Genomic DNA, 12,998 nt, shown 5'->3' with positions numbered 1-12,998 from the left:
CAACATTAATGATTCTATGATTCTGTGATCTATGTGGAGAACGTGACTGGCCATAGCATGGTGACACTGGTCATTGTTAACCAACCAACACTGTTCCGGGAGGATGGCTGGACAACCATTCTTCCTCTGCCCCTGCTGAAAACTTCCCTTCTTTCTCCTCTCCTCCCTCCATCCAAAATAATCTAAAGAAATAAACAATTCAATGTATGTTCCTTATACTCACAGGCAGCCTGCTGACACCGAATATACAGTAATGAATAGAAGGTGGGAAAATTTCTTTTGCTGCCAGGAGGTTGAGAAATTCTGGTGCTGAACAACCATGTTACAAGAATGACAGAACCACTGCTTGCGTGGATGTGTGGGCAAGGAATTATGTAATATTTATTTTTTTTTTTACATGAACAAATGAAGTGTTTTCCAAAACATGCAACAGATTAACAGATGGAAGCTCATGTATGCCCTGTCTGAGCTGATAGCAAGTAAGAAAACAGGTACAGCTTTCCCTTCTTACAAGTAGGCACACCTACTCTCAACTTCATCTTGTTGTTTCACAGGAAGCAATTTACTGTGATAAAGTGCTTACTAATTATTAGTAGTTTTGCAAATGCAATTTACTTGCTTGTTCTGGCTGCAGGGATGCTTTCAGAGAGACCTTCTGACTCCAGATGATTTGAAACCTATGCAGAAATATTAATTAGAACAACCTGCATGACTTTTCAAATAGGGCCCACTGTTACACTAACGACTCAGCATGGATAAATGGTATAAAATACAAGTAATTTTACAATTTTTTTGTTTTGTTTTGTTTTGCAGGCAGCTGTTTCAACAGCGTCATCAAAATATTTTTTTTCAGGTTCTACCCAGTTTCCCACTTAGAAGGTCTTTGTTTAAATACTTTTCTAATAAAAATAGATTCCATAAGGGGTACGAAACAGTACCTCTCTGTCCAAAAGAATAGCAAACGTGTCCAGCAGGCAAACATGGAATAGTACATTACCAAGCAAAAAGCAGTTAGGTAATTTTGCACTGTAGGTCAAATAAATAACTATCTGATATAGTAGAAAAAAATGTCAGTGCTTTTGCACTTGAGCTCTCTGGTCAGCATGCCAGAATCCATTTCCAAAACAGAATTCACCATGCAGATTTTCTTTTTACTCCTGTGTTTGTCCTTAAAAAATTATGTGGTGAGGTAGTCATAGTTAGGAGATGTCTGAAGCTTTAAGGCTTCCTCTGTTTAAATTGCTCTAGTAATCATTATTTTGCCTTTTTAATATCCTGTTATATTAGATTTTATTACCAGTTCATATAAGACATTTATTTATTTAGAGAAAAACAATAGAAGTATAAATATCCCATTGGGCAAAAAATCTTCTGTTACTGCATTTTGTATTGTTTATCCCTTAGGAGTCAAATAGAAAATAAAACCCAACAAAATAAGCCATAGGTACTATGCTTGTAATGAAAAGAAAACACATCCTACAACAAAGAAGGCTGAAGTCAGGAGCCAATGAGATTTAATGTATGCAGGAAGTGTAGAGCTACTCTATCCTATGGATAGCCAGTGAATAACCTACATTAACATGAGAAAATCCGAATTAAAATATGAGCCAGTCTGAGCTGAGAAGAAGAGGTTGCATATCAAATCTCAGATTTGAACTAATCCATGTACATTTTGATGGGTGTCATAAGGGTTGCTGCTCTTGATAGATTTTCACCTTTCCAAAGCAAAAGAAAAAATAACAAAAAATCATTTTATTACCTGCACAGATGGTAGATTTTGCTAATGTCCGTCCTACACAAATAGTTTTCTTCTCTAAACTGTACATGAATCTGAATGTTAATGCCTCAACCCACTTAAGTCACAGAACTTCCCAGTAACAAGAACAAATTAAGAGATGCTATAATATAGGTTTTGTAAAAGTAGAGTTGAAGAGGGTGTGGAATCACAAATCTCTTGCTTTTCCATTGATCTCCAATTTATGACACATTTTTATAATGGCAACTGGAGAGATGGAATGCAAGCTTGATTTTTCAGCTGTACATTCTCATGTTTCCCAGAAACATGTCCTTGGGAAATATTTGCATTTACATGCTTGCCTACTTGCTCAATTACAGGAGTAATTAGGATCCATTTTAAACCGCAGTTGAACAGCATATGCCAACATTCAGAAAGCTTTTTAAAAGGCTCCAGACTTTGCAAAGCCCTGAGTTTCCCAGAAGCACCCACTGGGCAACACCATCATTGAAAGTGTAATGAAAAGACAGACGATGGGAGATCTAGCACTGGCAGCAACACAGCATCTTGTCCTGAGCAGTGCCTGAAGGCAAATGGCTGGCAAGCTCTGCCCTTGAGTGCTGCTGCACAGGCTGCAGAGCACTTCCCCTGACATTTCTTCCATGTGGTCTAAACAGGGAATCTTCTGGAAAGAAAAAAAGTGCAGAGTTTTTGTCCCTGCTCATTAACTTGTGTCTTTCTTACATTCTTTTTTAGCCCTCGTTTTTATGGATTAACTTAATCTAGTTATTTAATGATTGAAGCTTTTGCTCACAGGCCTTAAATAATAATAGCGATAATTATTTTTTATCATGCTCACTCATACATGCCTCCTGCCAAGGTGCCTGAGGTTCTCCACAGACACTGCAAAACACAGTACAAATTGAACATAACAAAATTAAACATAACAAAAGAAAATCCAATAAAATATTTAGAAAGCCACATATGATACTAACAACAGAAAGGCTGTTTTCAAACACAAGGAATTTCAAGGCAAAATCACTGCAAATACAGAGGGATTCCTGTGAGGTTCTTGCTACCAACCCTATCAAATCCACTTAACTACAGCAGATGAAACCTTTGTTCATTCCCTCTGGCTGGCATCTTCAAAATACTTCGCTCATTTTCTTTCAAAATATTTTGAGATTGTTTCTGTTTTCTGTGCAACCCAGAAAATCCATCTTTTTTGATACCTGCAGAGCTATTATAATATGGTCATTTCTGGCCGTCATCTTTAAAGCAGCTAAACTGACAACATGCCATATAAGATATGAAAACTGTTACTCTGTTATACAGAAAGGGAACTGAGACAGAGAGGAGGTTAAGCTTGCCAAGATCAAACAAAGCTTGTGGTAGAAAAAGAATTTGCACCCAAGACTTGCAAGTGCCAGACTATCACCACAACCAAGCTGCAGTAAAAAGTGTCACAAAACACATGAAATTTGGGGATTAAAATGCAAATGAGGAAATCCCAAAATATGAAACAATGGCTGTGAATTTAAAAGCAGATATAATGTGCATTTGTATGCAGTCCATGAATGTATATATACAGATGTCTTTCAAAACATCCACAGGATGTGCAAATGTTAATGATCAATTTGATAAAATATTTGTACTCTTTTGAATTTGCAAGTAGCCTGCTTTTTTATGTCCTATTTTTTCTGTATGATTCTTAACTTCTTGTCAGACAAGGTCTCCTAAACCTGAGTTGCAGAATATCTGTGCAGCTACTGAACTGCATGTACTCTGCTTGTTAACAAGATGTGAAGTTGGAAGTTAAGTCACTGCTAATTAAACTCATAATTACAAATGGAAGGTCAGACAGCAGATCCAAGGGCTGTTTGAAAATGTAATAAGACAAAAAAGAGAACAATCTCTCATGTAATAATTCAGCCCTTAATTAGCAGACTGATCTGTTAGACACTTCTCAGTTCCATACAGTTCTGAAGGCAATTATTAGAATGATAAATGCAAATCATTTGGGTTTAAACAAGTTTGTCAAGGATTAGCACAGGCTCTAAACATTACCTGGTTTACAAAAATTAAGAATTGCTTATTTGCACAATTAGAACATGGATCACAGCTTCTTAGCCTGAGCTCCAAAGTGGTTGCCACCAGCACTTTCACAAAAAATGCCTTGTCTTTTAGAACCAGGTAACGTGTAGCTCCTCTGCCCATGTGTGGTGGGGAAGTCTGGTTGATGGCTCACTGCCCTCCCTGTGAGTCACCACGTATGCAGTAATCCTGAGAGACAACCACTACATTGCCTTTGTCGCCTTGTTGTAAGGTTGGACCAGAGAGAAAATGAGAAGAGCACAAGAGGGAATTTGGACAGAGGGCTCAGAGAAGCAGTATTAAAAGAGCAGAGGGGTGCAGAAGCACCGATCTCTAGCAACTGGAAAATGGAGCACAGACAGGGAAGTTTCATGCCATTTTCTGCTACTCTTGATCTCCTGGAGGGCCAGAGGTTTTGATGTTGGTCTCAAACTCCATGTTCTGACCCTCCCCACCACCCTCTCACAGCGGAGCATGTGATGTGCACACGACACACACGGGGAGCAAGGCAGCACCTGCAGCCATGCCAGACCAGAAAGCCAGCGCCTCTCCCCATTATTACGCTTGTGATGAAGCCCTTGAGGGTTTGTGAAAGTCCAAGGAGAAGATTTTTGTTCTTTCCAAGATCAGCATGTTTCTTACATGGGATCTGGGCACCTGGATGTCGCGGCACTTGGGAACTCATTTGGGGCTTTGGAAGTCTCTGTCAGGAAATACAGAAATACAGGCGGCATATCAAAGCTGCCTTCTGCCATGCCTCCTGCTCTGAGTATTTAATCTTTTTGTGAGCAACAGCAGTCCCTGAAACTCGTGGCAGGGTGGGAAAGCCTTGTGAGATTTTCTGACACCAGATTTCAAAAAAAATTATTCCCTCATCAGCAGACTCTCATCTGACGTGCTAATTCCAAAAACCTGCCTTCCAGCAGTTCAACTTTGCTTCAGTGAATGTCTCACCAAGCCCCTTCTAATAAGTATCATTTACGATTTCTATGACACACTTGTTTTGCAGTGAAATTGTAGAGGTAAGGATCACTGGGTTGATTGACACCAAGCTATTCAAATAAATATACTCCTATTCAGCTAGTCACAGACTACACATGCCAAATGGGTCCATGAAAGATATAATGGGGGCAACTGAGTGGAAAATTTAGAAAGGCAAAAACAGTGACTCCACACCACCCAATGCTGAACCTAAGTAATGCTGAGAGCTGAGATACCAGGGCATGATGCATTAATGTAAGGCAGTAATTTACTTTCTCAGGAAATATATTTGTTCTAAATATCACACAACATTTTATAAAATGTTTCTCCTAAAGAATGGGGGGACATGAAAATATTGTCATCATAGCTTAGAAATGGGTGGTTTGTATGAATAGAGTTTCCAGAGGATCTGTTTCTTTACCCCATTTCCTCCCTCCCAAGGCACTAGCAGTCTTTGACGAGAGGGTTTAGTCCAGATCTCTCTCAGGATAGACTAGCAGTATCTGCAAACTTTGTAAAATAGCCATAGGCAAGCCAAGACAATCAAGTCCCTTACCTGGCTCAGTTATGCCAACCAGCAATCAAATCAAAGAGTTTTCTGATGGCTATCATTTCAGATTATTTGGGGAATGATTTGGGTGCCTAAGCAGGAGCATCTGGGACCCTCTGGACACCCCAGGCAATTATTCATAATCCACATTGTGGCTGACAACACCTAATAGAGACCCCTGCTCTCATAGCCAAGTAGCTGGAGCACAGGCAGTAAACCTTATGGCAAGTTAAATTAGTTTAGGCATTTCTGTTTTGGCACCTGAATTACTCTGCTGGTGTTTGCAGATCACAGTACAGCGCTTTCTTCCTTCTGTATCCTCACCTTGCACAAGGGGATGCGATACTGGGAACCTGGAAAGTGGCAGCTGTCATTAGGGGTAGGAAGGCATTAGCTCGGAAAAGAGGAGGCTGAGGGGTGACCTAATCAATGTTTATAAATATGTAAAGGGTGAGTGTCAGGAGGATGGAGCCAGGCTCTTCTCTGTGACATCCAGTGATAGGACAAGGGGCAATGGGTGCAAGCTGGAACATAGGAGGTTCCACTTGAATATGAGAAAAAACTTCTTCACGGTGAGGGTGACAGAGCACTGGAACAGCCTGCCCAGAGAGGTTGTGGAGTCTCCTTCTCTGGAGACATTCAAAGCCCGCCTGGATGTGTTCCTGTGTGATCTGATCTAGGTGTTCCTGCTCCAGCAGGGGGATTAGACTAGATGATCTTTCGAGGTCCCTTCCAGTCTCTAACATTCTGTGATTCTGTGATTCTATGAATTATAACTCTTCAGCTACATCTCTAACAGCAGAAAGGTGTCCGGGCTCTAAAGTCCCAAAACAATGCCAAGCAGCTCTTTTACACAGAAGTCTTCCCTCCCTCCCTCAAGACTCCTAGTAATGTCCTTTCATTTTAATAAGAGGGGGAATTAAAACCCCTTGTGAATGTAATACCTCAGCCTCAAAGGCCTCCTCTAATAATTCATAGTTCTAATCTTAAACCTGTGCCTCTTTTTGTAGATTATTCACTGCATTTCACCCCAGCTTCTGACCTCCTCTGAACTTTGCTCAGTTTTGGGAAGTGCTCAGTAGGCCAAACAGACAGTTTCTTCTGCCATGAAGTAACTATAACTTTCAGAAATTTTTTGAGAAGATCATTCAGGCTTTCTGGATAACTATTTCTGTCTTGGGTTTCAAGAGCAATTTATTAATTGAGCTTACTCCCATTACAGCCAGGCCTCACAGATACTCTGCGGTAGTTTTATTCCGTTTAGTTTGTCATGTTATTTCCAGAAATTACTTGCAGTTCTTATTTCTGTTACTGTTATAACCCACTTATTTTTGCCAAACTAATGGAAAATTAATTTAAAACCAAACCTTTTTATGGTCTTGGGGTGGCTTTATTATTATAGCACTATATCCATACAAAGTGTTACAATACCTACAAGTACAGAATGGCAAGTTAGAAATTGGAAATACTGTTAAACTCATGTTTATGAGAAATGTGCTTATTTACGACCTGTGCACATACCCCAGAGAAGGCAAAAGCAGCTTTTTTAAGTGCCAGCATTGCTAAGTGCCAATGTCTCTGTTTCAGGAGCACAAAGATTACACTCCCAGTTTTCCCAGTGGAAGCTCAAGTGAGGCTGACAGAGTAACTTTGTCATTCTCTAACACCTAAAATCCTTGGCTCAGCATTTTCTAGGAGGACAGCCTATGTCAAGCCACCCGTCCTCTGCCCACCTTTCCACTCCATCGCCATCCAACTAAACACAAGATACCAGGCTCTAATCCTGTCGACACTGGCCATGGAAGATCAGTGGCCCTCCCAGTATTCCATGACAGTTTGAATCTGGAAATTTTGTCCATGTTTTGAGAGAAAAAAAAAATGAAAACATTATTTAGTTTTTAGATTTTCTGAAAAAAAAAATTACACACACACAACTTGCCACCCAACAGCCAGCAGCTCTCTGGAGCTGCTCAGAGGTCTGGTTTATGGAAAATATTCTCATTGAGTATGAAGCAGTAGGCAAACAGCAGGGGAAAGAAGTCAAAAGTGTAAGATAAACTGGGTTTGTTACAGAAGCTGTAATTTATTGCCAATACAAATGTAGAGAATGATATATTAATTTAATAAAACAACTGCTATATTATGTATATTATCCTGGAATCAGGTTTGGTTATCTTTTCCTCCTTGAGAAGAACCTTTTTCTGCAAATAATGCCACTGAATCTGGCCTTTCATATTTTGGACACTTATATTTTAAAAGACCACCTATATTACCTTACACGCAAATAATAGTATAAACAACAATGTATATTAAAATGTTGAGAACATAACATTACATACTGAAGGTGAGAAGTGAAATGTTGTATAGTTCCCCAGAGATGGCAGTTGCCTCTGATGTTCAACAAAAAAATAAAGACAGCTGAAGCAGTGAGAGCTCTAGTTTACCAAAATATGTATAAACATGAAAGACATCTCTGCTGGAAAAATACACAATTAAAGTGCCAATGTCCCCTCCATGCACCTGTCAAAACTGCTTGGGGGTTGCAGGAGTGAAGGAGAAGGGGGGCTGGGGAGAGAAAAGCAGCCACTGCAAATAAGCAGAGTATTTTGTTCGAGAGTTATCTCCTTCTTGCAAGAATGAGTGCTCAAATGGATAATACCTTTCTGTGAAATCCAGGTTTCCGGCTTCATGTTAAGAAAAGGCTCTTACCTGATGGGATTATCCATCCTTGATACTGTGAGAAATGCTGCTAAGTTCGCTGTGTAGGAAGAGCACACGATAAGGGTGAAGAGCCACCAGCTTCCCATTACAATGCGCATAGCCACAGAATTCACAGTAGACTCACCCCCTACAAATAAACACGGAAAATGAGGGTCTCTCAGCAGCTTCCATTTATGATCACCCTCTGTGTGCCCTGTTATATTAAACTTTGTTGGAGCTATCCCTCTGCTTTTCTCCTTCCCCTCCAGACTACCCTTTCACTGGGATAAAAACACTGTTTCTTTTAAGACTGATAATTTACAAACGTTTTCTTCAGTCAAGCTCTTGCTCTGGATACTGTTCTAGAAAATCACCTTTCAAAATGTTTCCCTTGGAATTCTTGAGGATCAAATCTACAGAACATGAAAAATATTCTGCCTAATATGCAGAAATTAAATCGTTACAGTGTTCAGTGTGTGGTAATACTCTGTTTTCAATGACCATTTTAGAACTGAAAAAAACCCGCAAAACTGTCCAACGGTATGTGCACTATCTGTGCTGTGTTTAAATCTGCAAAGACTGAAGCATTAGTGTCATTACTTGTTACTCTTTACAACATTTCAAACAACGTGAAGATTTCTTTCTGGCAGGCTTCAAGCACAGTTATGCTTGAACACTGCCAGAGACCAGACCTTCCCATACAGCTGGTGCTAGTCACTTCAGTGTATGTTTGTGCCGATTATATCTCACTGTACTTAAACCCATTGGGGATGCCACCTTAATGGGATGAGTGACTGAGTTTTACAGCAATAGTAAGGATTTTCCAGCTGAAGCTTTATAAGCTTGCAATCACAATGAAAAAAAGGCAGAAAAAAGTTAACATACCCATATGGTAGCATTCAACAAAACCTGCCTTCCAAGAATAGTCTAATATTATAGATACAGGACAAAAACTGTGTGGGCAGAATTTGCACACAATTATTTACAAAAGTAACTTTGTTAATGGTAGCAATCCTACTGAATTCAATACGATTACTCCTATGACTAAAGATTCTTGAATGTAAAGTTAGTTACACGACTACAAATAATTTTACTATTCAGTTCAAAGAACCAAAAGATAAATTGTCTCATATTAGTTCAAAAAACATATACATTTCTAAAATTAAATGTAAACAATAAGAAAAGGTGCCGGTTTCAGAGTTGGAGAAGTGTAACTGTGCACCAAGCAGCTCTGCAGTTTATTTATCACATGCTAATTTTCTCAAAGTGGAAAAGCCTGCACAGAGTGGTTTTCTGGACTTACTGCGAGACAGAAAAGCAGAACATGAGCCCCCAAACTTACCTACGTCTTTCTACTTTTCATCAGCTGGGTCAATAAAATGTATTACCTCCCCGTACAAGCCTTCTCATTCATCTTTAGACCATTCTGGCCAAGACTAACACATCCTGTTCTGCTTTACCCAAGGCAGAGATTTCTGAAAATCTGTCAGTGGTGTTTATATTACAGTACATACCTTGCTGAACAAAGGCGCCGTACACAATCCAGATGGCACTGTGGAGGGTGGAGGACACTGAAGGGCTTGGTTGGGGAGCATTCTGTGCCCTGACTGCCTGGATCCGGTTCAAGACAAATATCAAGACACCAACTATAGGGATGGCTGCAGCAATGCAAGCCCACACCGCAAAGTCAAAAGGAGCAAAGAGAGAAAAGATGTTGATTTTCTCTTCAGGCTTTTTGATTAAGATCCCCACTGAATAGTCCATGTACCGCTTGCTGAAGTCCACAACACTCTCTCGTTCTGGTGTTATAGTGATGGCTGAGATGGCTAGGTCTGCTCTCTGCGAGACAAACGCAACATATCAGATCTCTTCCTCTCCCCATTAAGTCTGCCAGTGTGAGACTTAAGGAGAAGCTTTTTAAGAAGCAAGGGTCTCCATGAATTTCCTTGTATTATTTGACACATTCAGACAAATTAAAAGAAATTTTCTAAAAATAAAACCAGAATCAGTTTCATCATTTGAACATTAGTTAATTGCATTGGTCTAAAGCAGAACAGTGAAACATAACCTGTCAAAGTGCTCTAGAACAAAAAGTGTCACTGTGACTCCTCTCTGGAATTAGTGCAATTTATTTAACCTTTATTTCTCACTTGTCTTCCAAAGGATGCCTAACACACCAAACCATATTAACCTGGTTACTAATAAGAAGGAAACACCATTTATTTGGCTTATGTATTTGATAGCAAGTTGCAAAGAGCTAAAGTTTGTTACTCTCCCTGCAGAGCTGCCAACTGCCCATATTCATGAAGGGATTTCATACAACAGCTGGGGGGGGAAGATTTTGTTTGTTTTTACAACAAATAAAGTGATTGCAAAAACTAGTAACTGGAAGAATGCACCAAAGGCCACTTAGCTCCCGAAACTGCTTTGACCTCAAGATTTAAAGTGAGTAGGTTTTAAACATAGAGGGTTCTTAAAGAGTATGCAAACTCAATGAAAGATAAGACAGGCTTTAATAAATAAGATTCCCAAAGCTTTTGAAGAGCTGCAATTAAACAGTTCTCTTTAAAAAGTAGAATGTACTTTTTGTTTCCTATCTCTACATTTTGTTGTGAAAGTAAAGCAAATGTTAGGTGAGGGAGGTCTGCTTTGAAATCCTTTGGAGTCAGGGGAAAAGCTAGTAGTTGAAATACTATATAGAAATACAATAATAGATACTTTGTTGCTTCAAAGAAAGCAATTTCCAAATAAATTTAACAGGATTTCTTACCACATTTTCAAATCAATGAAATTCAAACAGCTTATGTCAATGCAAAATAAGTAAAAAAAAAAAAAATCTGTATATTTCCTAGCACCAACTAAGAAAATCCCATTATAAGAAATACATTTGCTATTGCTTTAATTGCTTCTATTTCTTCCTAAACATCTATTTACCAGATACTGAGCCGCCTACTTACTAGATAATGAGAAAGCTTTCACTTTCAGTAATAACTCCACTGCAGAAGAGTAACCTTTTTTACAAAGGACAGCAACATGGAATATTAATTCCTTTGATCCTGCCTCTTGATTAACATTTGTCCCATGTCAGATAGCATGAACATGAACAAAATACACTCTAACTTCATTCTCTGGGAGATTCGAAGCTACGGACTTTCCCCATTTAATTCGATAGAGTGCAATTAACTTACTCCTGACTTGCAGGAGTGTAATTAAGAAAATAAATTTTGCCCTCTCTGTTTCAAATGAGTGAGTAATCTTGAGATCACTTTAATTTCTGGTCCTTCAAAACACTTCTTTATTGTATATTACTGGGGACCCTTTTCTTGTTTTGGAGTCAAACAGTTGATCATTATCAAACACAGTGCCACAAAGTGACCCAAATAAAGTCATACCTACAAACAAGTAGCAAAAACATAATGAGAAATATTAAAATAATAGTAATTATAATTTTGAGAAGAATACATTATTTTTCCTCTATTTTCTATAGTCATTCACTCACACACACATACATGTCTTCTGTTCTTATTCTTACAGCTATGTAAACACACAGATTTTCACTGATATAATTTATGTTGTAAACAGTTGGGAGTAAATAGAACAGCTCTCTAGTTCCTATCCTGTATACAGGGTGTTAATTGCAGTTTACACCACACTCAAACCACTCATAGCTCATCAGTGTTCTGCACTGGTGCTTTCATCCTAATTCAATCTCTTGTAATTTGGAACAGAGGAAGGGGAGAATTTCTTTTTTTTTTTTTTTTTTTCAGAGCAGCTTGTTTTCTTATCTGTGTACCTTGTTAATGAGTTCTCCAATCATGCCATTCCAGGAGCTATTTTGGAGCTGCTGTCCATATTTGCCATCAGGAGCTTGATATATCTCATACTTGAAGCCCAGATTCTTGGCAAGTGCATCTAGGACATCAATGGAAAATCCTTTGTATCGTTTTGGTTGGCCAAGTATGTTCTCTGCCACCATCACAAAAGGTTCTTCCTGAGAACAAAACAATATCTTAACCAATACATGAAACAAGCTTTGTGGTTTGCTTTTCTTAGCAAAAGGATGTTTCCTGAGTTAATTCTGGACAACTTGGAACAGATTTTGAGACACTCATAACTTGCTGAAGCAAAAATTGTGGGCCATGCAAAGTACTATGAGGCATCCCAACCAGACACCAGTGCTTCGGCACCCAAGTCCTATCTGTGGCCTTGGGCTTTCCACAGTTCATGAGAAGAAGCAGAGACTCCAGAGGACAGTTCAACCCCCTCTATCAGTTTCCTGGTGTCTGCAGGATGAACTGCTCTCTGAGGTACCTGCCTCTTCTCACTGACTGTAAAGGGTGCACAGGCACCTACCTCAGTGTCCTAACTAGCTGTCTAAGTATATAGTTATTAAGTTAAGCACAAGAGTCCTATATAGGAACATTGCTATTCATAGCATATTGGATTTAGAAAGCTATCCTTTACAGACAGTGCTATCTAGAAGACACACTGAAAGAAGAGCTTAAAATGCTGCATTTTGTGAATATTTAAAATTTTGAAAATTCAAAGAATAACCTTCATGGGTATTGATTCCTGAACTATTTCATATTACTATATATTTTGGGACCAAGGAAATGCAGTTTTTTGTGGTGTATTTTCTGTCAGGCATGGGCGCCCTGCTCTCCCGCAGGGACCTCCAGGGCTGCCCACAGCACGGCCACTGCAACTGGCCACCTTTGTAACCTGTTATGAGGTTCTTATGAAGGGATCTGCTCAACTACCACATAAGTTACAGCATACCCTTGCCTGTCACCAAATTGAGGAAAGAGAACTGGAGGATGGTTTTTGCCTTAATGATCTTATGCGATATTTCCTATTTGTACCATGACTCAGAAAAAGAGAAATAAAAACCACAAAAAGACACCACATTCTGCAGTCTGGGAACTACAATATTTTAGG

At 39.2% G+C, this 12,998-nt stretch overlaps 1 protein-coding gene across 1 annotated transcript in view; it reads right to left on the bottom strand.

Annotated features, from left to right (window-relative positions):
* Positions 1-8,069: 8,069 nt before the first annotated feature.
* Positions 8,070-12,998, bottom strand: part of LOC104464980 (glutamate receptor ionotropic, delta-1-like) — a gene marked incomplete at both ends in the record, with an annotated part of 5,633 nt that continues 704 nt past the window's right edge. The window contains 3 exons of the mRNA XM_010077862.1: positions 8,070-8,208; positions 9,575-9,899; positions 11,854-12,051. Of these exons, the coding sequence (XP_010076164.1) occupies positions 8,070-8,208; positions 9,575-9,899; positions 11,854-12,051 (662 nt within the window). The remainder of the gene's footprint in view (positions 8,209-9,574; positions 9,900-11,853; positions 12,052-12,998) is intronic.

This window comes from Pterocles gutturalis, unplaced genomic scaffold (genome assembly GCF_000699245.1).
Source record: "Pterocles gutturalis isolate BGI_N339 unplaced genomic scaffold, ASM69924v1 scaffold15268, whole genome shotgun sequence".
Classification (NCBI taxonomy): Eukaryota; Metazoa; Chordata; class Aves; order Pterocliformes; family Pteroclidae; genus Pterocles; species Pterocles gutturalis.
This window is presented reverse-complemented; position numbering and strand designations above follow the sequence as displayed.